A 24594-nucleotide genomic window follows, 5' to 3' on the forward strand; every position below is an offset into this window, starting at 1 on the left:
TCCAAACAGGAAGTCCAGCTCAGAGGAAATTGGTATCAGTCAAAATGGCGTCTCCCAAGAGTGCGCCTAAAGATGCTCAGGTACGAATATTACTAAATAAACTCGTTAAGATTAACTTAAGACATTATGCAGTGATCAGATAAAAGGTTGATTAAACTCGCAGCATGGTTTTCCGTGGATAGAAACGTTTAATTATGTATCGTGCAAATGTGTTTTTGCGCACATGCTGGTCTAGGAGGGCTAGATAGAGAGCTGCACAGACAATTATTCAGCGTGCATGGCTGCTAGTCAAAGAAACATTTTAAGATGTTAGCTAAATAAGGATACTATTTCCCATCCCGATCTTTGTTAGTAATGCGAGTTGGGCATTAGCCCTCTCAGGATTGGATCGCACAATGAACCGGTGCGGCTGCACAGCCACAGTTTCATGGTACATATTATTTCCATTCCGTATGAGTTAACAACCAATTAAGTTAATGTTTTTAATAAACTCGGAACTGTAAATAAAGGTCATAGCTTGTTGGGGGTGTTTGTAAAGCTCTTTTGATGTAGTACGTAAGCTATATGTAATACATAGAATCTTACGTGTTTTGCCGCGCTTAAATATTTTTGTGCTTGAGAAGAATAAGCTGGTAAATGGTAAATACGAAACCTTTAAAATTAGGTTTTAAAATGGCAAATTTACATTGCAATCTACGTGCATTAAGGTTTATATAAGTCGATATGTAGTCTAGCGTTAATGTTTAGGTCCGTTAGTGTCTTCTTTATTAAAGTGAATGTATATAGTCAAGTCATACTTCCTTTTTTAAAGGTAATGGCTCAGATTCTAAAAGACATGGGCATCACAGAGTATGAACCGAGGGTGATCAATCAGATGCTTGAGTTCACTTACAGTAAGTACCATGTGTATACAATTTCTCTTCAAATCCCTGTGTTTCTGCGTTGTAATTGATTTGCTTAGTATTTAAATTGAACTTCGTTCTAAACGATAACGTTTTAAATGTCTCCATTAATGTGACTGTTTTGGTCATTTCTGTATGTCCTTTATGAATGAGTGAATTGAACATTAATACAGCAAGATTGTGATGCCGTCATATTTAAAATTTAGAAGCCCTTTAAAAACCCTATAAAAATGAAACACTGAATGAGGGACTTGGAGATCTGCTTTATTTGAATTTAGTTTTGAAACCCATTCACTGGGTGTGACTCAAAGAAGTTCGGAGATATTTACGTCACAAAGGTGCTGTGGTTTCTGTTCTTTTAACATTTGTATTTTTGTTTTGTAGGATATGTAACAACCATCATAGAAGATGCTAAAATCTATGCAACTCATGCAAAAAAGTCCAATGTAGATGCTGATGATGTGAGGTTAGCCATTCAGTGTCGCATGGACCAGTCTTTCACCTCTCCACCCCCAAGAGATGTGAGTTGCTTTCATTGGCCTTGTTTGTATGTAGATACAGCACAGAAAGGTCTTCTCAAGACCTCTTGTTTCACTGATAAGGAGAGAGGATTTAATGTTGAGCTTTTAAGGATGAAGTGACAGTACTGATGCATTCAGTAAATCCCTGTGGGAAATGTGTTTTTCTGTGCAGCTTAGCTGCATTGGCTGTTCATTTTTAATCAATATTGTCTAGTATGGATTATTGTCTGAGTGTACTTTTAATAAATAACTGGCACATCTAAAAATACTTGTTTTGAATTTTTGACAGACTCCTCTTAAGCAGTGGTGTCATGGAATGTGAGATGCTTTCTGGGCACGTAACTAGTGTGCTTTGTGCTCCACTAGACTGAAGTAGTTGATGCTTTAATGAGTATTGGACTTTTCAAAAGTATTGCAGGGATTGCTGAATAGACTCCTAAATTTACGCATTTGCCTCCAGTAGTGAAAAGAGAAAGCGGCATATTTGGTCTTCATTGCTTTGTTTCTATTCCAGAAAATTCCAGACAAATCTTGTTCTATTCTATTAAATCTATCATAGTAACATATGCAAATGAATAGAAAGACTTATGTGGTCTTCATAAATCCATGATGCTTGAAATATTAAATGGTTATGATTTTAGTGTGTTAGGAAGTATTAATATTGTTGTTTGATTGAGCAGGTGGAAGTTTTGTCAAGTAAACAGACAACCCTTATTAAGTAAACAGACAGCCCTTATTAAGTAAAAAGAAAGGAAAGCATGCTAGAAGCAAGTCGTAGGCTCTCATTAAACAGGATGCAGTCCAGATAATGACAGGACATCTTTCAAACTCATGTGCTGCAGTTCCTGCTTGAGGTGGCCAGACAGAAAAATCAGACGCCTCTGCCTTTGATCAAACCATATACAGGGCCTCGCCTTCCTCCAGACAGATACTGCCTTACCGCTCCCAACTACAGGCTGAAGTCCCTGCAGAAAAAGGTATGGAAGTGCTGAAGAGAGTATTTTAACAGTTTCCAACATTTTCTTGTTCTTCCTCCTCAGATACTACAGGGTAGAAATTATGCAGTATATGTTAACATTGTTTTGTGTATAATCAAACTTGTGTTGGACAAGGTTTTGCCATAATTATGTTTTGAAGTGCCACTGGGGGAGGGATTATGGTAAAAGTATTAGACATAAGTAACCTGATGTTCATGAGCATCATTTTACCCATTTAAGCTTTATGTAGACAAAGCTTTCTCTAGAACTGGCAGCAACAGTTTTGGTGTTTGTCCAAATCTCTTAATTAGGTTATTGTCACTCCATAATATGTTCCCTGAAATGGAAGACAAATAAAATCTGATAAAAGTTTCTCCTGCTGTCATATTGCTTCCAGTGCACAACTAGCTTCAGGTCAGGTGAGTCTTGTTGCATGACCTGAAGCTCGTATTCAACAGGATTACAAATAAAACAAACTTTGTTTTATTGGATTAGTTATTTAATTCCTTCATTTTCAGGATTCACTTGGCACCTCAATAATGTCAACTCTATAACGATGTATCGAATACTGACCAGAATTCAGTGTTACACATTTTCACAAAGTGGAGGTCAAATGTCAACAAAATCTGCTTACTTATGCGTTTTACATTTCATGGAAATACAATATGACCACATTAAAGAGCTTTAAAATGTCATCTGAACCATGGTTCTGCATCAGTTATGGTGGATGTTATGACCACATAAAAGTTAGATTGGGTGTAAAATGGGTCAGCCTTCAGCTCATGAACAATAAGTGACTCATGCCTAATATTCCACTGTAACAATTTGTCACAGTGGCAGACTTACCTGAGCTAGTCTGACAAGTCTGAGCTAAATCAAAGCTGTTTGGGGATTTTGTTGTTGACTTTATAACATGAACAATATGAGTTTTAGTTCTATTATGTGCTTCCTGGATTTTTTTGCTTTTTATAGAAATGGTCTAAAGTCTGATTTTGACTAGTTTGGGTAGGTAGCAGCTACTAGAGGTGTCCACATGCGTAGGCTGTAAAGGAACAAGTAAAAGGTTTATTCCATGCTGAAAAGAGAAGAAAGAAGGCTCCACAGCTGAAACGTTGTTTCCCTTCTCCTCTTTTCAGCATAGATTAAATCTTTTACTTGTTCCTGTGATTTTGAATGTAGGTGAACACATCTACAAGAAACATTTTTCAGTTTACAGACATAACACTCTGAAGTCGAAGTGTCACAGAAATATTTTCAAATGCCAAAATTCTTTGTGTTTCCATTTATTGAAAAGCAATAGCTTTTATGTCCATGTTACAGAAGGTTGGTGGTAAATGTGGTCCATTCAATTTTCACACTGGTTTCATGAATCATTTTTTTTAATACACTTTGGGCAGCATCAGGGAGAAAAACATAATTGGCTTTCACTTGGTACAAGCATAGTGACAAGTCTTGCTTCACAGGTGTCGTCATCAGCAGGAAGAATAACAGTGCCACGACTGAGTGTGGGAAATGTGTCCAGTCGGCCGAGCACTCCGACGCTCGGTAGGTTTGTCATTTAAGCAGAAAAAAATGGATTTAAAAACAGAAAACAAGGCAGATATATTTTATTTAGGAGCAAAACCTTTCTTTTGGATTTGTCACATACTGTGGCCGGTTCTAATTTTGAGCTCTACAATACAATAGGTTTTAAACCCCTGTTTCTCATAGTAGAGGAAACATCATGTTTCATTGTATATATAAAATTGTATATTTTTCATTGTGTATGCTAGGCTTCATATAAATTTGTATAAATCGTCATTTTGTGAGGAATGTTTAACAGGTCTAAATAAAATTATCAGATGCCTCTGCCTTTGATCAAAATCAAAGGCAGACGTCCAGGGCAGATGTCTCCACCTTCAGTCCTGAAGACCCCCAATCCAGTTATTCTTATAGGTCACCCTTTTCTAAATCTTTTTTGTAAAGAATAGGAACAATATAAGCTGCTGATGAATCAAGGACGTAATCTGTTCAATTAAGAGAAGTCTGATCCTTAAAGGGGGGGGGGATAAATTTGGTTACATAATTGAACAAATCACCTGCTTGATGAATCACAATTAAGACTTTAAAAAGTCTTTAGAAGTTGGTGACTTATAAAACCCAATGAATTGGAGCTCTTTATGACCAGAGGAGAATAAACTTTTATTTGGAACGAAACCAGAAGGATCAAATGTTTGATCAGAGTCAATGAAGGCGTAATGTCCATGTGAAAATTTAAGAGTTCACTGCTTTCACGGTACTACTACTTTTTCCTCAGGTACCCCTTCCGCACAGACTGTAGCAGTTACTTCCAAAGTTGGGACACCTGTGTCACTGACAGGGCAGCGCTTCACTGTTCAGATACCCTCATCACAGTCTTCAACTGGAAAGTCAGGTAAAACTCGCACGGTGCAGAACTGGAGGAACTCGGCTTGCATTGAGTGACTTCCCATTTTCTCAAATCTCCACTTAATTCATGTGATCCCAGAGTTAACCAGGCACCGTTCCAAAGACTGGTCAGGAAGGATTACCTCTTTTCTACATTAATTGGACTGTTGATCATATTTTTACAGTTGAATATATTTTGCCTCATCTGACTCCTACTGTTTTCTGAATTAATCAAGAACAGAAAATAGTTTGTACACTTTCATTTCTCTGGAGGAGTCTCTGTAATCCACTTGAAAAAATGGGAAAAGGAGAATACTACCCTTATGGAAAAAGTTTGATTTAATTTACCCAAACCTTTTGAATTCTGATGCAGGTGTAGGCATCCTCTCATGAGGCACCAATAAATGTAGGGGTTTGTGCATTTACTGGGACAATTATTAATTGTAGCAGTAAGTCACAAAATGATTATTTGATGGCTATTAGAATCAACCTTGTGGGATAACTCAAACAACGCACACATAGATACTAATACACGAGAATACATTTATTAATACATAAAATGTGCATATAAACTTAACAGATCTTATCATGAGGGTTAGCAGAATACAAAAGGCATATATTCAGTCACGAAGAGTTACAAATACCAAGACGGACATAGACCGTTTCGTAAATGAACTTGGATTACAACGTCTACACTAGAAACTCAAAAGCAAGTACATCACTCATAGGAATTAAATTGATATCAACTGGGGTTGAGTTAACAATTGAATTCTCGAGCTGTAATGCAGAATGTTGAATACTTATCCAATCTGTTGGGATTCAGATCTCCCGCGGGCAAAGAAGCAGTGGCAGGCTTGTTGCTGTGTCATTTCAGCACCAGGCAGTGCTGTTGCGGCTTGCGACGTGGTGGGAGAGATTCCTGCTGTGATGCACTGCTGTTGCTCTCTGAAGACTGGCTAGTTAGTGTTGGCTGAAACTAGCAGAGGTTGTGCACAGGAGAAAAGTGACTGCGGGTCCAAGCAGGTCACACTCTTTAGGCAGGAAGAAGACCGGTTTGTTCCTGATGTAGCGCTAGTTCTGAATACTTAGATTCAGCTTGGGTTCACGAGGCTTGCTGCTGGCTAACCTCAGGTGCATCCTCTTGTTACGCGCTGGCAACCTCTGTTCTCGACTCTTAGAACAAAGTAAAGTCCTGCACTCGGACACACTGGCCGTTACGTGGTGGTCTGAGCTGAGTCTAAGAAAGTCCAGGAGGAGCCGAGTCAAGAATGTCAAGGAGGCGCTCTGAGGAAGCCCTGCGCTGCCTGTTTTACCCGGAGGAACCACGGTCGTTCATTTGTTGAAAGTTCTGTGGGCATTTGAGACCCACGTGGGGTTAACCTGCCCTACCAGTTCCTGATTGGCTGATGATGTGTAACAATGCACTCTGACCTTGGGGTTGTAAACCACTTGGGATCAGACTTTCCTTGGAATCTCCCAGTCTTTAAGGCGCCATTTGTTAGGGTTGATGTGTCTCAGCCTTTGGAGTTGTTCCTTATTACGACACTCTATCAACTAGAAAAACACCTTCATTGTGAACCAAATGGAATGGCCTCTCTGTATCAAGCACCACTGAGTTGAAGGAGACAGGGACTGGCAAGGGAGCAGCAAACTTAATACCTATATTTTAATAAACCTTGCCGCTGCACAGGTATAAAGGTTATTGATAAACTGAAGCTGATAACTTTTTGGGTCAAAAATGAAAAAATGTATTTTGAATAAAGAAATTGCCACTTTCTGACTCTTGGGGAAATAAGCCTTACCTTGATTTTTAAGAAAACACCCTGATGTCTCACGCTTTTTATTTTATTTTTTTTACAGCTACACCTTCTACACCTACAGTTCAAAACGTGCTGATTAACCCCTCACTGATTGGATCGAAAAACATTCTCATCACAACAAACATGGTTTCGTCACAAAATTCCGCCAGTGACTCCAACCCACTGAAAAGAAAACATGAAGAGGATGATGACTATGATGCTTTGTGACCCATGAAAAACATTCTGTCAGTGGCTGGACAGTGAGCCTTTGTAAATGTGCTTGCTTGTGTTCATTTTCATTATAGAAACTTTAACAAATATTGTCAATTGTTGTCTAGTTTCTATTATTATTGTCTAGTAGTGTAAATGAGGGCTTTTTAATTATTAGCTACAATACTGTAAAATAATTGATGCGTTTATTTTCCTGCTTTGGAGATTTTGTTCATCATGTCTGCTAAGCAAAATCATGCTTGGCAAAGAATCCAGGCAGGAAATAATAAGGGTTTGTATAAGGTATTAAAAAGTAGTACAATAGCATTATAAAGTACTTTATAGTAAATCGCAATGTTTTTTTTAACTACGACATCACTGCAGATTCAAAACAGGCTTTGAATTCAGAAGATTGCGTGTTTCTTTTACAAATACCTTAATCCTCATTTCCAATATGACTTGACTAGCTAACACATTTCCATTAACTGGTATAGATTGTCTTATTGGGACACAGAGGTATATTTTATTAAGTCAGTTTGTTGGTAAAGAAGCTATAACAGAATATAGGAATAACCCAGGACAATATTTTTTATCGTAACTCATGATTTTTTTCTTTTTACAAGAAAATGAATTGGAGGTTATGATTGGGCAGTGATTGTATTCTGTGAGCTCATACTGATCAAGTGACAGTGGAAACCGATTCATATCGTAAGCTGTTTTACAGCTCTTGTTGAGCCACACTGCATCTCAGTTTCATTAACTTTTGTTAGCAAACAAGAGCAGTAATATTTACTTAAGATCCCCCAAAGTAGCTTTCTTACGAAAGCAACTTACCTTTTAGTAGTGGTTTGTGAAATTATTTTTGTATTGACTATGTTCGTACCTTTAAGGGTTTGTATCTGAAGCAAAATTTTGCATTTTTCTGTTTAGAATAAACTGTAATGCTATACTATTTTGTGGGCTAATACTATTTTTGGCATGGAAGCTTGTATTCAATCAATTCAAAAAGGAGCACCTGGTGTTTCCACCCTTGTGGGTTTTCATCCACTTCACAGCTGACATGCTAATTAAAAATGTTTTATTGTTCATTTAATTTTGCATTTGATTTAGTTGACTGAAATTGTTAAATGCCAACTGAATGAATGGCGTAGGGATGGCAGTAGATGTCTTCACAGATGTTAATTTTTAAATTATTTTCCATTGAAGGGCGTTGTGAAGTAGTTATTTATGGAGTGAAAATATTTTGGTTGTCTCTTTAAAGGTTGTCATTCTGTACATATAATGTTTGAAAGACTCATGGGAACTGCTGTTGCAACCTTCTGATTTATGCCGCCTTTGGAAATGTTGCCAAGATCTCCAGTCAAAGTAAAGAAAGGGAACGTATTTTATTCAGCAGACCATTCTTCCAAAACAGTCGTGTCAAATGGGCCAGCAATTGACACTCTGTCACAGCGTGACAATACAAGAATCAATTACAAAGGCTTTTTCTCAGGTGTTAGAGAGCGTGAAGTATTCTCTGTTAAGAACAGGCTTTGGACAAATGTGCAGTTAGACCTCCAGGATTTAATGTTGTTTAATGTTGTACTTTCTCATCCTGTTGGTGAAGAAATATATTACATTTTTGTGCAGTTTTGGTTGCTTAAAAGAATAGGGGTGGGGATTTAGATTGTCTGGATATAAATGGTGGCAATATTGTATGAACAAAATAGAAAAGCGATAGTGGTATTGGTCAGGCAGCATCAACAGAGGTATGCCATGTTTAAATATCCTGTGTTTTGTGCAATGTATGCAATTAACTTTCTGATCATGTGTTTTGAGTCATTGATCTTTATTTCAATACTGGACAAACTACCCACCCCATAGTGTTTTAATGTGATGGATTATTTGCTCACTGGGAAGTTGTAGGTAATTATACATTTGGCGAATAGTGCTTGAAGAATGGATTAGCATTATGGGCTAAAAGTCCATAAAACTGAATTTAGAGTCAAAGTCATGCGAAAACCGAAACAAGACTTTCAAATAAATCATAAGAGATCAGATTAGAGCTCTTGTAACAGTTACTGTGGTGTGTACACAGATGTTATTGGAAAAGTGTGGATTTGAAGGACAGGGTAGTGAGGCAGACGGTGGAAAAATTAAGGTGCAGTAAAGCTGAATTAGCCTTTTATATGTATAGTTATAGTATATGGAAAATCTACTTTGCCCTCCTGTATAAACTGTATAATTTCAAGAAAAATACATAAAGCTACTTTAGGCACATTTTGTATTGTATTAGGTACATACAGACATTTTAGATGGAGAGAAGGCCTTTTTTGTCATGTGCTGGAGTCACCTGAAAATTTCTTGCCTAAAGATTCTTGGTCCCTTATAGTAGCTTTTCCAGATGTATGCTACTGAAGGTCCTTGGCCTCAACCGTTTACTTCCTGATAGTTCCTCCAAACACCACAAGATGTCGCTGTCGTGTCAAAACATTTTTTCTGCTTTTATTTCTTTATCGTTGGCCTTTTCCACATACACGAGGTATATTGCAAATAAGACGGAGTTCTTTACATATTTAAAAATAGGAATGTAAAAAAAATAAGGGGATATTTTGAACCAGCCACTATAATCTGTAGTAGTTAGATTTAAAACGTTAGAGTGACTTTTATTCTTATATGAGCAACTCATTTTGAATTAGCTGTTTCTAATCAAATAAGCGTGTTGGTTCAGCCCTCCAAAGAGATTAAGAAAGCATACTGATTTCCCATATTGTTTTCCTCCAGTCAATGACAATGTAGTAAAAAGGGAAAAAAGTGGTTGCTTGCATACTTAAAAGCATATACCTTAGCAACACGTTGTATAATTTTGACATAATTCTTGTCAACACATTGCAAATGTGTACTGATGAACCAGTGCAAAGATATATTAGAAGAATCCATAAGTATTGCCTTCCACTGTTATAAGAAATGTATCTTTTAAGTCGAGAACGAACTAAGGAGATTTTGAAAATATTGGCTTTGAAAGACAAATCAAAATTAAAGAGAAGTGCATTTCAGACAAAAAGCACTTTATATATAGGAATGTGGAAGTCTAGTAAAAGCTACCCATCCATGTTGTTGAACTGATACCCTGATATCATTTAAGAATTGTGTTGTTAAGGTTTTCAATTAACAGCCTGCTAGAAACAATACAAGTTGTGATGATCTTGAATGGTCTCCTCTTGTTAGCAACGTTTTTTAAACAAGCAGAAGGGGACAAACCTGCAGGTCCAGCTGCACTTTTAAGGTTGCAGATGGATGCAGTTATCACTATTAGCATGCCTGCTTTATTTTAAGCAGTAAGCCAGGAAAGGCTGGGTAGACTACATACTCTCCCATACGACAGGCACTCCACCAACTGTGGGCAGCCTCCAAGAGTTACAGAGATAGGTAGCTAATGACATAGCCCATACTCAATTCACCAATCTCCATGATGAAAGGCCCAGCACTGTTGTCACTGAGAACTCCCTATGTGACTTCATTTTTGTAGAACAGTAGTATACATTCATATTTCTAAGTTGAATTAGATGTGTTTTGTCTGCAGTACTTTAATTTTTAGACTTTTTATAAAAAAGTATGATTCTACTGTTCCAAATTAGGAAGAAAACAGCCCATATAATTTAGTGAGCATAATATTAAAAAAGAAATGGAGCAGTTAAGAGCGCTCAGTTCAGCATGTACTGCAGAACACTTTTGCACTGTTACTGTTCATTTCATGAGAAATTTCTCTGCCTCTAAGAGTCAACAGAATTGATAGCGCATGCGTTTCTCTCATTAGCTAAACAATGGTGATGTGTTCACTATTGTTAAGTCATCTTCTATGCTTTGAAAAGATACATCTGACCTGCAAAATAATTTTGTTTACTGTCTGTTGTGGCTTTTCTTCAGTCCTCTATCTGGAGTACATATTTATATCAGAAATGTTCCTGATGAAAACGTGTGACTCATACATTCATAAATCAGGTTTGTGTGTCATGAATACTCAACTGTTCCTTAGTTATTGATGAATGACTTTTTTTCTGAGACTAACCTAAATTAGGTAAACAATTGTAAAGCCAGAGTCCACATGTTTACTTTAAGATTAGTGTAAGATGCTGTGTCACTGCAAATTGTGAGTTTGATAAATGAAGCAATCTGTCAATACACAAATACCTGATGTCTAAAGAAGCAAAAAATAATATAGCCAGAGGCTGGTTGCCAGTTTTGCATATTTGATTGTTTTTTCTTCTTTTACATACAGTATGATAGTATTTTAGGTAAGCAAATTTTTTGTTCATAGTATTTATGATTTGCCTTTCTTGAAAAAAGAAAACGCAAGTGAGCATCAGGCTTGGTAGGTGGTTTAGTCTGGACTTCTTATTGTATTTTTGACTTTGCTTAGTATTTTATAATATTTTATCATATTGACAGTATATTACATCCTGTAGTATTTTTATAATCCCACATTTGACAGGCTCTGCCTTCTCCTCTTTCCCAAGAAGATTGCATTAGGTCATTATTCTGGTTCACTTTTTCAGGTTTCCAGCACTGAAAACAGACAAAGTTCACCTTTTCAATGTTTTTCATTTTCAGTAGCCAAACAAGTGCACATTGTGCTCATAATTATCTTATTGCCCCCAGTTGGATTGGATTATTTCAGCTTTATTTCTTTTTATACAATAACGAATGTCATAGACTTTGCCAAATGCACTGTAAATGCTAATGAGTCCACATAGATTTTTAAAAGAGCATGTTTAAGGTCATGTCTGAAACTATAATGTGGAAAGATACATTGCCGGCCCCAGTCTATAGGGCTGGTCACAGCTTTAGGTATGAAACACTGTTTAAAAACGATTAATTATGAAAACACAAATTAGGAAATAAACAAGAGGAAGTAAAATATCCAAGAATCAAGCTGTTTCTTAGAGTATCCCACAGATCTGCTTTGCCAGCATGGAAAGTAAGTTTGTCCCAGACCTACAGTGACTGCCTTCTTTTATCCTGAATGCTCCTAAATATAATTTCCACTTGTATGCCTGATCCTTGAGTCGTTATTGATCTTGAAGAAGTCTCTTTTTTTATTCACTAGATGAGTGCCTCGTAGGATTTTAAATACCTGAATCAAGTCACGTAACTCTTTGTGTTCTGGGATAGAACAGTCAGTTCTCTTTATTGTTGTTAATGACTTTATCTTCAGACTAAGTGTAGTTATCCTTTGTTTTGCATCTAGAGCAGTGATATTTTTTTAGTTTGGAAGTTGAGTAAAACTGAATATTTCAAATGGAATCTTTGAGAACTGTATAGTTTTATCTTCCCATGATTTAAAGTCAGCTTTTTTTGAGTTTGGAAGAATTTAATATTCTTGTTTTTCTTGTGAATATGTTGGACATTCTGGTGCTGCCGTTTGCAGAGGGAGAGGATTAATGGTAGAATCAGTGAATTTATTACATGCTTCTATACTGTGGAACCTTACACTTTCCCAACCCCTTCAAGAAAACAAATAACCTTGGAAAACTTAAAATTACATATGAATTACACATAAGAAAAATCACATCTATTTGCTGTGGCAAGGTCTATGACCAGAATTCATGCTGAGCCTCAGCATATTTGTTTGCTGTCTATAGTGTATATCTGTAAATCACTGTCAGTAAGTGGTAGCGATTTTATATATGGAAACTTTTATATGAATTGGAACGAAGCTAGGTTTATCTCAGATTCCTAAAACAACTGCAACTGCAGAAAGCTGATGCAATTCCACTCTGATTTCAAAATGGATTTTCTGCAAAAACAATGAGCCACCTGCTTATTTAGGGTTGCTTGTTTTCAGTGCATCTCTTTTTATCTTGTCTGTGAATGGAATATTTTGCATCTTTGTTTCGAGCTGCACCCAGGCAGCAGATGAGGAAATTATTCTCTATAAAAAAAGAAAAAGTTTACACCAGACTGTGCATTTTAGAGCTGCATAAAATCCCAAACAGAGAAGATGGAACATGGCAATCACATCAAAAAATGAAAAGCCAAAAGTATATTTTTCTGATTGAAATGTGGTCAGAGTGTTCTTGATTTCTTCATTTTGCACTGCACTACTTTGTGTATTGGCAGACCTTTTCACCCCAGTGTATTGAATTCTACATTTCACCATGGTTTAAGCAATCTTCTATAAGATGCAACAGAGTGATTGTCTTTAAATGCTGTAAATAACTACCACTATAGTATCACACACTGTCCAGATACAATTGACCATCAGCTGGATGCTAGATTGTTGGTAGCAGCTCGTTACCAGCAATATAACTCCTTCTTATTTGTCTGCCATGCTTTGTAGCTTTGTTTCCAGAAAGTAATACACAGGTTTATTAATATGAATTTAGCAAAGATCTGGTTCCAAGATCCGGAAAGAAAATGAGCAAAATGAGGCAAAAGAATTAAGTGACCTCCACGAAATAAGAGGCAAGAACAAGAGACAACATAAGGAGAAATGGGGAATAGGAGATAAGGGGGGCTGCAGAGTGTATTTGTTGTAACGTAGCTGCAGGAATTCAAGTTTTAATAGTTGTTTATAATTACATGAATTATGTGCCATGAATTAAGAAGGATCAACAAAGGTTTACATTGTTTTATGTGTACATTATTTACAAAACTTGACAACTGAAGTAAAATGTATTAGCACATGGTACACAAACAAAGCTATCCCCATATTTATGAAGCGTAACAGATACGATCTTGTAAAAATACTTGTCAGTGATACCAATACTAAGAATAGTGGCAATCAACATTTGTTCAGTTTGTCATCTGTATCTATATCTCTATAGATATTACACAAAAAACAACCATAATCACCACTGTGCATTCACTTTTTATGCCTGTTTAGTATAGTTTTGCCTTATCCGTTTTTGCCTAGTTTTGCCTAATCCAACCGCTAATATTAACAATTAAATGAATTGGCAAAACACAAACACTGAATTAACAGTGAAGTTCCGCTTACTCATAATTGGCATGCAGCAGTGCCATCTCATTTTTCATTGATGGGGAAGTGCAAGTGTCCTTAGATTGCAATTTATATAGGAAGTGATCAAGTCACCTGAGGAATCAATACCCTGGGAAGACTAATTAAATGGACATTTGAAACTGCTTTTCCCGTTTTATCTTACCAGTTCTCAGCATTACAGGTAAGTATTGATAAGCTGCTTTCTTTAAGAAACATAGGACAGTTGTAGTAATTTACACCACTTTTCCAACTTTTAAGTTGCAATTAGAATATACTGTAAGGACACTTTTAAGTCTTAATACCAAAATACAATGTAAACTACAGAAATACCTTTTAAGGTTTAATACTATGTAAACTCTGTATTACTTGTACATTATACATATCTGTATTTAATTACATATTACATGTAGTTCAAAGACACATCCAGCAATGTCTTAATGTGTTTACTTAAAATCCTTATATTTTCATTTTTTATAGTCACTGTTCAAAATATTTTTTAACTCATAATGTTTCTCATAGTTTTCCTGTATTGGTAATGAATTGAACACTATGTAATAACATTAAGCTTCACAGGCCCATAGTAAGGTACACTGGCTTTCACGATATGTTAAAGCAACATATTTTGATGTATGTGAAAAGTGTTTAAAGAGATATGCGTATTACATACTTGGACATAGTGTATCACCTTACAGTAGTATGGCTGCATAGTGAAGGAGTAATTAAACACTCAAAGCATAGATAAGCTCTAGATTTACAACTGACTGGTTGCCGGTCCTGTGTTCAAATCCTGGGCAGGGAGGCACTTGCTTGGAAATACTGGTGTTCAGAGCAAAGCAGGAAAAGATTTGTATGCCTGTTTTTCATTGTTCTCTGGAAAGGTTCTTTCTTATGAATAAACATTCTTGAAAACATCACTGGATTGCGCTTTGACTTATTAATTGCCAATAGTTACAACACCAGGTCCTGCCTCACTCTTGTATCTGGCTAGGCTCACTGCAAATCAAAAAAGTTCAGTGAAGCTGTTTTATTTTTCTGTCTATCAGATCAACAATACCCAAAGCACCAAATGGTTTATACAGTTTTCTGTAAAAATCACAGGTTACAGGAGATCAATTTACGCCATCATCAAGATAGCAACAGCTCTCTCTCTCAAGGTACCGAACCGCAGCTGAGGACTTTGTCACTTTCCTTTCAATTGACAAGTAAACGCAGGAAGCTTGTTGTATTGAAAAGAACGTGGGAGAGTCCTCAGATGCATTTTATTTTCATGAGTTTCATTGTCATGTAATCACATTTTCTTCATGAAGCTTTATTTAATTGCTTTTGCAGACATGGATAGGTTCTCTGTGATTTGTTCATGCAACATTTAGAATACAGAATCAAAATTTGACCACAGTTTACTTGAAATCAAACAGCACAAATCAATTCTGAAACTAAATTCTTTTTTATGGCAGAATGTTTTTCCCTGCTATAGCATAGGAAAAAGAAGAAGACACTTTATTAATTTAGACGAGACACATGCTCCAGTGAAAATCACAAGCTGGTGTTTCAGACAGCTTTAAAATATTTAGTATTTTTTACATCCTTCTGAGAACCACGCAGAATGCATGCATCTGTCACAATTTTTTTAGGTTATAAACCAAGTATCATAGCTCTGCTTTCATGTTATTGGAAAAAATACCTAAAAATATTTTCTGCAAAATCTGTTATGCCTATGATGCATTTACGAAAACACAATATATCATTTGGTTGAACTACTGTCAATTGGGCACTTCTCCTAGAAAAATGTTCTATGATAAAACAAGAATGTTACTCATTCATTCCAAACAAAATTCCCCCCTTTCCTTGAATTTCTAAGAAATTCAATTTGTCAGGTTTTCCATCTGTAAACAGCAGTTTGGCTACTTTTTTCTATGTTTAGCCCAAAGTAGAGTATTTTTTTTCCTAGAAGAGGGGAGATGAGGAACAGTCTGAACAGCAAGAGAAATGTGGCAGTGAAGTGGTACATTACTGTTAGTGAGTCCTAAAAGTTGATGCAAACCACAGTGCATATCCATTGAATGCTTTCTCGAGATGGAGAAGACTTTTAGTTACTACCGAGATAGGTCTATAATGGAGCAATTAAAATTGCCATAGTAACAGATGAACATGAGAGTCCATCAAGTCATTTACCTGGCTTAGGCCAGTCTCCCCTTTAATGTCCACTCATTAACTTATTGCACCTATTTCTCAGCTGAGAATATTCCAGCACTGTCTGTCTGACAAGCCATCTTGACATCTTTCAGGAGCTGTGCTTGAGCGCTTAACTGAAATCTGCGTATCTAATGCCAGGATTTTGCATGGTAACAGTTCACTCCCACTAAAACCTGCTAATGGATCTAAATTAAGAGTTATCCTTATCTAAAGCATTCAGATTTTTCAGTTTTAAATTTCTTGGCATGTCATATACTGCCTTAAAGATTACTTGAAGTCTAGCTCATTATATGCTTTTTTGGTTAGAATAGAGGAACAGATGGAGATGTGAAAAGTTGTTTCACTAGTTAAGTTAAGGAAAAGATTTTCTTAGACCAGATTGTGAAAGCCTAAAGCAAAATGTAGACAGGGCACTGGGGTTAATGTCACAGTGAGGTGACCCCTCAAACAATAAATATTTCCTGCCTCGTATACGACTATGCCACCTAGCAATACAAATGGGGTGCTAGGCCCCCTCTACTTTATCACAGGTTCTGTTCATCTCCCAGAATCACCTATGCACACACAGACCAGCGGTAAGCATATAGTATCATATGTATCAAGTGCCTTTTTATTTTCTTGGTATATTAACATTTACTATTACCCCAAGACACAAAGAAAACAGCATTTGCAGCAACAGAAGGTACCTCCAAAAGTCATAATAATTTCCTGAGGGTCAGCTGTTCTTTTAGGTGACAAGGAGAGGGCATTAGAAGGTCTTGATGGTACAGAGAAGAACAGCAATGCATAGAAGAGGAACAGTAAGCCACATGGTCCAATTTTCCCAGTCTCTGTCTGGGCTAGACTGGGAGTCCTCCTATAGGCTGGTATAGGTTCTCCTTGTTTCAGTATCGACTCACCAGGCCATATATTTCTTTGCTCCTTGTCTCCAAGTATTGAGCGTCTCTGTGCAGTCCCTGCATTTCTCTGTCCATGTCTCCCTTGGTCTGCAGTTCCTGGGCCAATCTCCTCTGTTGTCTGGCAGGCTGTGGCTTTTCCTGCACCTCCTGTCTTGTGTCAAGTGGCTCGTCAGAAGGAGAGAGCTACCTCTGTTGAGGCTCAGATCTTTCCATCCGTTCCATAAACCATTCCCCCCTCAGGAGTTTTCCCATTGACTCTGTCAGTGGCGGCTGTGCCCAGGAGATTACCAGGAGGAAGCTTGGGTTGTTTGAGAACTGGGTGTCCTTAAGTGTCATGGGCACTTATCACTTCTTTGTTTGCTGTTCTGCTCCCCCCCGCCTCTGCCCAAGGTCTGATTCAACTAGCTCAGCAACCCCTCACACCTCTACGGGTCAATACCCTAAGTGTGGTAATTGCTTCCTGTCTGGATAATCTGGGTGTTTCTAAATTGTTACTAATTGTTCCCTGCCCCGCTGTCTGCATTAGAAAACCCTGAGTTGCAAACTTTGAGGGGGGGAGGCAAACATTGACACAATCCTGGCCATCAACACAACCCAATTAACTACAGCCTGTTGTTCCTCCTTTAATGCCTACAATTTTGCGACATTGTTAGTATAGCTACTCTTAATAATAATAATAATAATAATTGCTTACACTTATATAGCGCTTTTCTGGACACTCCACTCAAAGCGCTTTACAGGGGGGCTGTAATGGGGGCTCCCCTCCACCACCACTGTGCAGCATCCACCTGGATGATGCGACAGTAGCCATAGTGCGCCAGAACGCTCACCACACATCAGCGATCAGTGGGGAGCAGAGTAATTAAGCCCATTTATAGAGGGGGATTGTTAGGAGGCCATGATTGATAAAGGCCGATGGGAAATTTGGCCAGGACGCCGGGGTACACCCCTACTCTTTTCAAGAAACACCCTGGGATTTTTAATGACCACAGAGAGTCAGGACCTCGGTTTTACATCTCATCCGAAGGACAGCGCCTGTTTACAGTAGAGTGTCCCTGTCACTACACTGGGGCATTAGGCAGCAACCTTAGTTTTTCCCAGGAGGTCTCCCATCCAGGTACTGACCAGGCTCACACCTGCTTAGCTTCAGTGGGTTGCCAGTTGTGAGTTGCAGGGTGATATGGCTGCTGGCCATAGCACCATATCTCATACTTAAGATAAGATAAGATCAATTTATTAGCCATATACAATTTCTTGCATTAGGAATTTGTCTTTTCACATACCCCAGCTTGAGACACACACAGACAGGGAGAGAGAAGGTTGGAGTCAGAGCGCAGGCTCAGCCTTTATACGGTGCCCCTGGAGCGGTTGGGGTAAGGGTTAATCCAACGGAGTAGAATTCCTCTGCCAGCCGTGGGATTTGAACCAGCAACCTTCCAGCCACAGTGCCACTGCTCCTCTTATGAAAGTGCCATAGGATTTTTAATGACCTCTTGGTTGGGACCTCAGTTTAACTTTTCATTCAAAGAACAGCACCACCTATAGCATAGTATCAAGTCTCATACTTATTGTGTCATTGATTTGAAACTTTTGGTCAAAGGGGAAAGAGTGCCATCTACCGGTCAACTGACAGGTCAACCCCTCACAGCAATAACCTGGTTTTTCAGGTGTTTCCAATATCAGGACTGACCAGGTCAAGCCTAGCTTGGCTTCTGAGATCTGATAAATAGGCTGTTAGGTGGATCAGATGGTGTGGGAGGGTTGCCAGAACCTCCAGTCAATCATGTCCATATTCTAGGAGAATAGAACATGTGACTAAACCTTAGACCCTGTTGTAAGCACTTTTGAACACAAGACCCACACCACATGTCCTACTGTAGGTTACTGAAACACCAAGGAAAGGTATAAAACAGGTCTTGTGATCTAGTGGTAATTATCAAACCTACTCTTAAATGACGGTGTCCTCTAAAAACACAATTAGGTTAATGTGAAAATTAAGGTGCCTAAGGACCCAATTTCAAGAGCGGAAAGGTTGATCTGCGTAAATTCAAATACAGACTGCTTCATTTTATTAAAATATGAATTTGCTAGGAAAAAAAGAAAAACAAAAAGGCTTGTGGAAAGACTTGAGGAAAATTGAGAAATGGAAAAGTGAAAGTTGCTAAAAAAGAGAACAACTAAGTGTTAGTAAACTCAAATTATAATTCAAGGCAAAAGGCATAAAATTCCTTTAAATTTTTATTAAGACAAACATTTTATGCTATCCCTATCAAGTATTGAAACTAAGCACATTGAGCCTTGGCATGATGTAAATGCAAACTATTCCTTTAGGATGTGCGCAAACTTGGTATGTTCCTATATTTTATGTTCTGGATAGCAGGGAAGTAGGCATCACCTGATCCATTAGAATTTGTCAGTGTGAGGAGCTGTCTGATCCAGCTCAGGAGCTGACCCAGCATTGCTGCGCAGTACAAGTAAATGGGCTGCTGGCTGGAGAAGGTGGAGCAACCTATCCAGGAGAGATAGGATAAAATGTCCAGTATTTGTCCAGGGAAAACTCATAACGTCTTCTGAGTATGACAATGTTTTCTAAATAATACACACAGGATAGATATTTAGATTTCTGAAATGTCCATGTCATTCTCATTCTTTTGATATCAAACAAACAAAGTCCACTTCTTCCTGAAGTAATTATGATGCCTGAAATTGTATTTTAATTTAATATTTTGAGTTTACCCTCTGTGTAAAGGAATGAAGTATGTAATGCAGCATCACATCCAATATTTCATGCAGTCTTTTACCAATAAGGAATGAAATATCCTATTTTATTGGGTCAAAATTCTGATTTGCTATATAAGCATTTTATATCTCAGTTCCATATGGGGTACTCTATTTCCATAGTACACCTCTGCTAACTACAAAGATGTCCACGAGTCATGCTCAGGTGAGTGGAATCTTTCACAGAAAGATTCAGCCCCCAGTTTCCTTGGAAACTGGGCACATTCCCACAACGGGCCGCATGAAACCTGGAACAATTAGGACTTGCTCATACTTCACTAATCATTCTCCTTATTTAATTAAACCCTGTTATGCCCTGGTATGGTACTCTGTCATTGAGAAGCTATCAGAAATGTAAAGCAGATTACTTTAAGTATGGACCTGCGTCACTGAAAGTTATGCCCTATCTGGAGACTTTCAGACCTGTCCCAGATCCGATCTGCATGATTACATCAGCCTCGTGTTCAGCACCAGACCAGTGGCTCCCAGTCAGTTTCAGCCCCAAAGACTGCATTCGCCTTCCTCCCAGTCCTGTTTGCATCAGGATTATCCCTTCACCATCTCCAGCCTCCTCGGCCATCTCCAGTGGCTCCTGAGCTCCACCACTGTTTTCTCCGTCTGCCCGAAGAGATCACCGAGCTCTTGCGTTTGGATTTTTAGCTTGTCAGCAAGACGTGGCTGTCATTTTCAGTTATCCGCATCATAACACTGCGTACATAAGTTCAAAACCACTGAATTAAATAGCTACTTTTCAGTCTTTTGCAAGAAGCAGGTTACTGAATGCATCACCACAGCAGCTGAATAAAAATGCAAACACACCAATTTTGTTAAATGTTAAAAATGAATTAGAACATAAATGTACCAATAAAAACATAATTTAAAACAGCAAATACAAGAGCTAACAGAATGCAACCCCGTATTGGATAAACTGGTTAGAAAATAGGTGGATGGAGAACCAATATGATATCCATAAATCCCTCGATGTATGAACACCCTGTTTCTAAATTTTCTTTGTAATGAAGTGTACATTTTCCTAACTGTTCTATGAATTTACAGTGAGATTTTAACTACAGTGAAGGTGTGTCTTTTGTAGCCAAATGGAAACGTTCATCCTAACCTCCCACAACACAGTTAATCAATTTGTCTGTGTTACAAGAGGTACTGAGGTAAATATTGTAATTATTATAAAAAAGCAATAGTTATACTTTTATGATTCAGTGCACTGTTAAGGTAAAAATAAGTAACACACCATTTTCTTTTGATTTAGAACAACCCATTTACTAATTTTTATTATAACAGAGCTTACGTTTTGATTCCTGTTTTTTGCAGTTCTAAAGAGATTCATGCTACAATGAAGCTGTGTCCTTCATAGCTGAACAGACGACATAGCATGACCTCTAACAACACACGTCCTCAGTGTGGATATCTTGTCTATCTTGTTAACTACTATATTAGGATAAAAGGGTAATTATCGTAAACACACAACAATGCTCTTACTTTGACAATTCAGAGTAAAAACAAGAAATACTGGATGATGTTTGTAAATCTAAGGAATGAAGCAGAGAGCTTAACACAGGAAACACTGGAGTTTTTTTCAGTTTACAAATTTGCACGTAGCGAACAGGAACACAATCCATTTGTAAAGTGAGGGATGGATGTATAATTTGGCGTTAAGATGATTGTACATGCCATCATCACTCAGGGACATAGTTTAGTTGTTAGTTCCCTTTGTACAGAAGATCCCAACTTGTGTTTTCAAAAGAACTTGGTAGAGATACAACATTACTGTACATTTTGATAATTTACAGTATGGACAGCACATACAGCACTTTGGCCCTAGGTTCAATTCTGAATCTGGGGTGGTATTTGCACGGAGTTTGCACGGAGTTTCTCCCTGTGTTTGGGTGGGTTTCCTCTGGGTGTTCTGGTTTTCTCCCATAGTTGAAAAACATACTGGTAAGTTAACTGGCTTCTGGGAAAACTGGCCCTAGATGTGGTCATGTTTAAGTCTTTGTGTGTCTGCCCTATGATGTAGTGGTATTATATCCAGGGAGTACCCTGCCTCGAGCCTGTTACTTGCCAGGATTGGTTAGAAAATGGATGGATGGAATTTACAGTATTGCAAACAAACTTATTTTTCTATTCCAATCATTTCTATCATTAATTTAGTATTATAAGAAATATTTAGAGTATTTACAAGAAAAAATGTACTTGTATTTCTATGTTCTAATAAAGGAAGAGGTTAGAGACATTAATCATAGTATACTAACTGATTAAGGTCTAAAAATCACATATTTTATAATTACATAGAAAACCTATTTTTCTAATGTCATGATAAGTACTTTAACCGGGACCTGGTGACTTTTTTCTGTCTCTGAATTCTTCAGGAGCTATTTAGCTTACATTAGTTAACAATTAAAGATTAATTTGTGCCTTACAGTGCACTTCAAGAACAGCCTTACTGCGTCAATGGTAGAGGTTTAAATGCCTGAAAGCAATACAATATATCAGCCAGAAGAGTGCAATACTAGGATTTAACTCATACAGGAGCCATTAAAAAAACTGCATTTATACTTATAAAAGAGATAGTAATAATTACCATGGTGTTGTTTCAAAGTGGTGTTCCCCATGATACTACAACTGACCTTCAGTAACAGTTGACCTTAGCTGATTTTTCTGTAAGGCAAGGATGACACAATGGTATTTGAGAGACAATATGTTTAAATAATGAGTTGATGTATAATTAAGAAAACATTGTTTATAAGGACTTCATTGTTATGTAATATTAAATGTACAGTATTCTGAAGTAGATGTGTCTTCATAATGGAGAGACATTTACATAGCAAACAATCCACGAAGCCTCGAAGCATATAAAGTAATTTTCACAGTGTTTATGTAGCTCATGCAGTTCACAGAGAATGTTGGTTCATGTTTCTCTTCAAAAGTACCAGCGGTATATGATGGGAGTCATGAAAATTGCATCTCTGTCTAAATCAATGAAATGCAAAACCTCATAAATACCACTGCACCTTCAGTCACAGATAACAAATGGAAAGGTTTTTTTGCTTCCATTAGTCAAGCAGAGGTGGAAAGTTTACTTATTGAGCTGTTGCTGCTGAGTGTTTCACAATACTGTAGTTGGCATTTTGTGCTGAAACTAGACATTTTGGGCATAAACATATGCACTCCATTTTTAATTCCTATTTACCTGTGTACCCTTTCTTCAAAATCAGTTCAGCACTCCTAACTCCAACCTTGGAATATCACCACTAATTCTGGAAATCCCTTTAAAGGCATCTTTCTTTCCCCTTTAGATATAGAGGGGTAACACACAGTGCACATGACAAATTTGGTTGGTGTACTCTTTTGTATTTTCCATGGAAGTAGCAGCCTAATCAAAAACAAATGAGGTTATCTGCAACAATCAGAACTGCAGCTTTTGGCAGAATCTGTGCTACTGCATAAAAAGAAGGATACTGAAGGGAAGAAGGATAATCCCAAAATGGATTTATAACAAAGGTTTGAATGCAAATGGTAAATAGAAAAATAGAATAAATTATAAACCATTCACAGAGTTTACATTGCTAAACAAAGTTTGACTCTCCTTTATCCTTGACTATATAATAAATTGCTTGTTTGTGCTTCAGTGGTTTTCCAGTCTGTAGTGGTTGCAAGATCAAGAGAAAACTTTATCACTCTGTTTCATATTTTTCAAGTCCAAAGTTTCCCTTGCAACCCAAACAGTTAAATGACAGCAATATCATGACAACATTCATCCATTCATCTATTTTCTAACCACTTCATCCAATTTTGTGTTGTGGGGGAGCCAGAGGCTACGTTCTCGGGAAGCAATGGACACAAGGCGGGGTACACGCTGGACAGCACACCAGTCCCTTGCAGGGCACACACAGACACTCACACACTCACACACTCACCCCAAAAGAAAATCCTGACCAGAAAGGTTTATTTTGTAATCCAAGGTGTTGTAAAGGAATGACAAACATTAAACAAGTTCTTCATTTACAATTCATCTTATTGATGCTAAGAATCTGATAACAAAGAAGATTTTATATTTTTTGTGTACTAAACATTCTTAATAGAGCTCCGATAAGCAGCTACACCATGTGATCTAGTTAGGCAACAACACACATGAGAACTGAAGTTAAATGCTAAAAAATGCTAAAAAGAAACATTGAGCACTTGGGAAGTCTAACAACTGGTCCCTCTAATAGTGCTAATTGTTAAACTTGTTACACATAAAAGTAACACTTACTGTATCTCACACTGTAATGTATTTTTAATTAAAATTTCAGAGAAGTGAAAGAGTGTGACCAGATGATTGCTGTTCAGAAATACTGAAGCGGCTCAATGCCATACCTTTGTTTTGAAGCCTTTCCAAACATCAAAGTGTGCTGTGTTTGATCCATTATTGTGGAGTACTGCATGCATATCATGATGAAGCAGGTGAAAAATGCAGATGAGTTTTGGAGGACATTCATAATACTTCAGGAGGAGCTTTCGGTAGAGTGCTTTGCGATTCAGTCAAAAGCCTTTGTCAGGTCCAAGTAGGTGGGTTGATGTTGTTCTCAACAATTTTTCCTGCAATTGATAGAGTATAAAAAAGATTTAGGCTGTGCCTTTTGAGGATCTAAGTCCCCACTAGGGTTCTGGGAGAATTTCTTCAGCAAGAGGAATGAGAGAATGCTTGTAAATATCTTGTCCATTATAGACAGCATTAATTGCCTTAATGACAGAAGAATCATGACTTCCTTGAAATTGTTTAGGATTGCCTCATTATTTCAGAGCAGTATGTGCTTCTCCGCTTTGCTTAAGACTTTCATTGGGAGTTCATTTATTTCCCCTCATTCATGTATTTGATTTTTTTTAATTGTATAATGTTAGCATACCCAAACGGGTTGGGCAGCAA

At 37.5% G+C, this 24594-nt stretch overlaps 1 protein-coding gene across 2 annotated transcripts; it reads left to right on the plus strand.

Annotated features, from left to right (window-relative positions):
• Window positions 1-7908, plus strand: taf9 (TAF9 RNA polymerase II, TATA box binding protein (TBP)-associated factor). 2 transcript variants are annotated; one of them, XM_088648994.1, is made up of 7 exons: window positions 1-80; window positions 812-893; window positions 1287-1423; window positions 2266-2400; window positions 3864-3945; window positions 4697-4813; window positions 6667-7908. In XM_088648994.1, the coding sequence occupies exons 1-7, from the start codon at window positions 45-47 to the stop codon at window positions 6831-6833; spliced, it is 756 nt and encodes a 251-aa protein (XP_088505120.1). In that variant the 5' UTR covers window positions 1-44; the 3' UTR covers window positions 6834-7908. The 2 variants fall into 2 exon arrangements, with proteins under 2 accessions (XP_088505120.1, XP_088505122.1); XM_088648996.1 differs by lacking the exon at window positions 1-80 and adding an exon at window positions 146-430.
• The last annotated feature ends 16686 nt before the right edge of the window (window positions 7909-24594 follow it).

This window comes from Lepisosteus platostomus, chromosome 10, assembly GCF_059453375.1.
Source record: "Lepisosteus platostomus isolate fLepPlt1 chromosome 10, fLepPlt1.hap1, whole genome shotgun sequence".
Classification (NCBI taxonomy): domain Eukaryota; kingdom Metazoa; phylum Chordata; class Actinopteri; order Semionotiformes; family Lepisosteidae; genus Lepisosteus; species Lepisosteus platostomus.

Excerpts from the sequence above, each read along its gene's own strand:
- taf9 (XM_088648994.1), top strand. The coding sequence starts at position 45 with ATGGCGTCTCCCAAGAGTGCGCCTAAAGATGCTCAG. Across the intron at positions 2,401-3,863 it reads TGAAGTCCCTGCAGAAAAAG|GTGTCGTCATCAGCAGGAAG; the intron begins GTATGGAAGTGC and ends CTTGCTTCACAG. Across the intron at positions 4,814-6,666 it reads GTCTTCAACTGGAAAGTCAG|CTACACCTTCTACACCTACA; the intron begins GTAAAACTCGCA and ends TTTTTTTTACAG.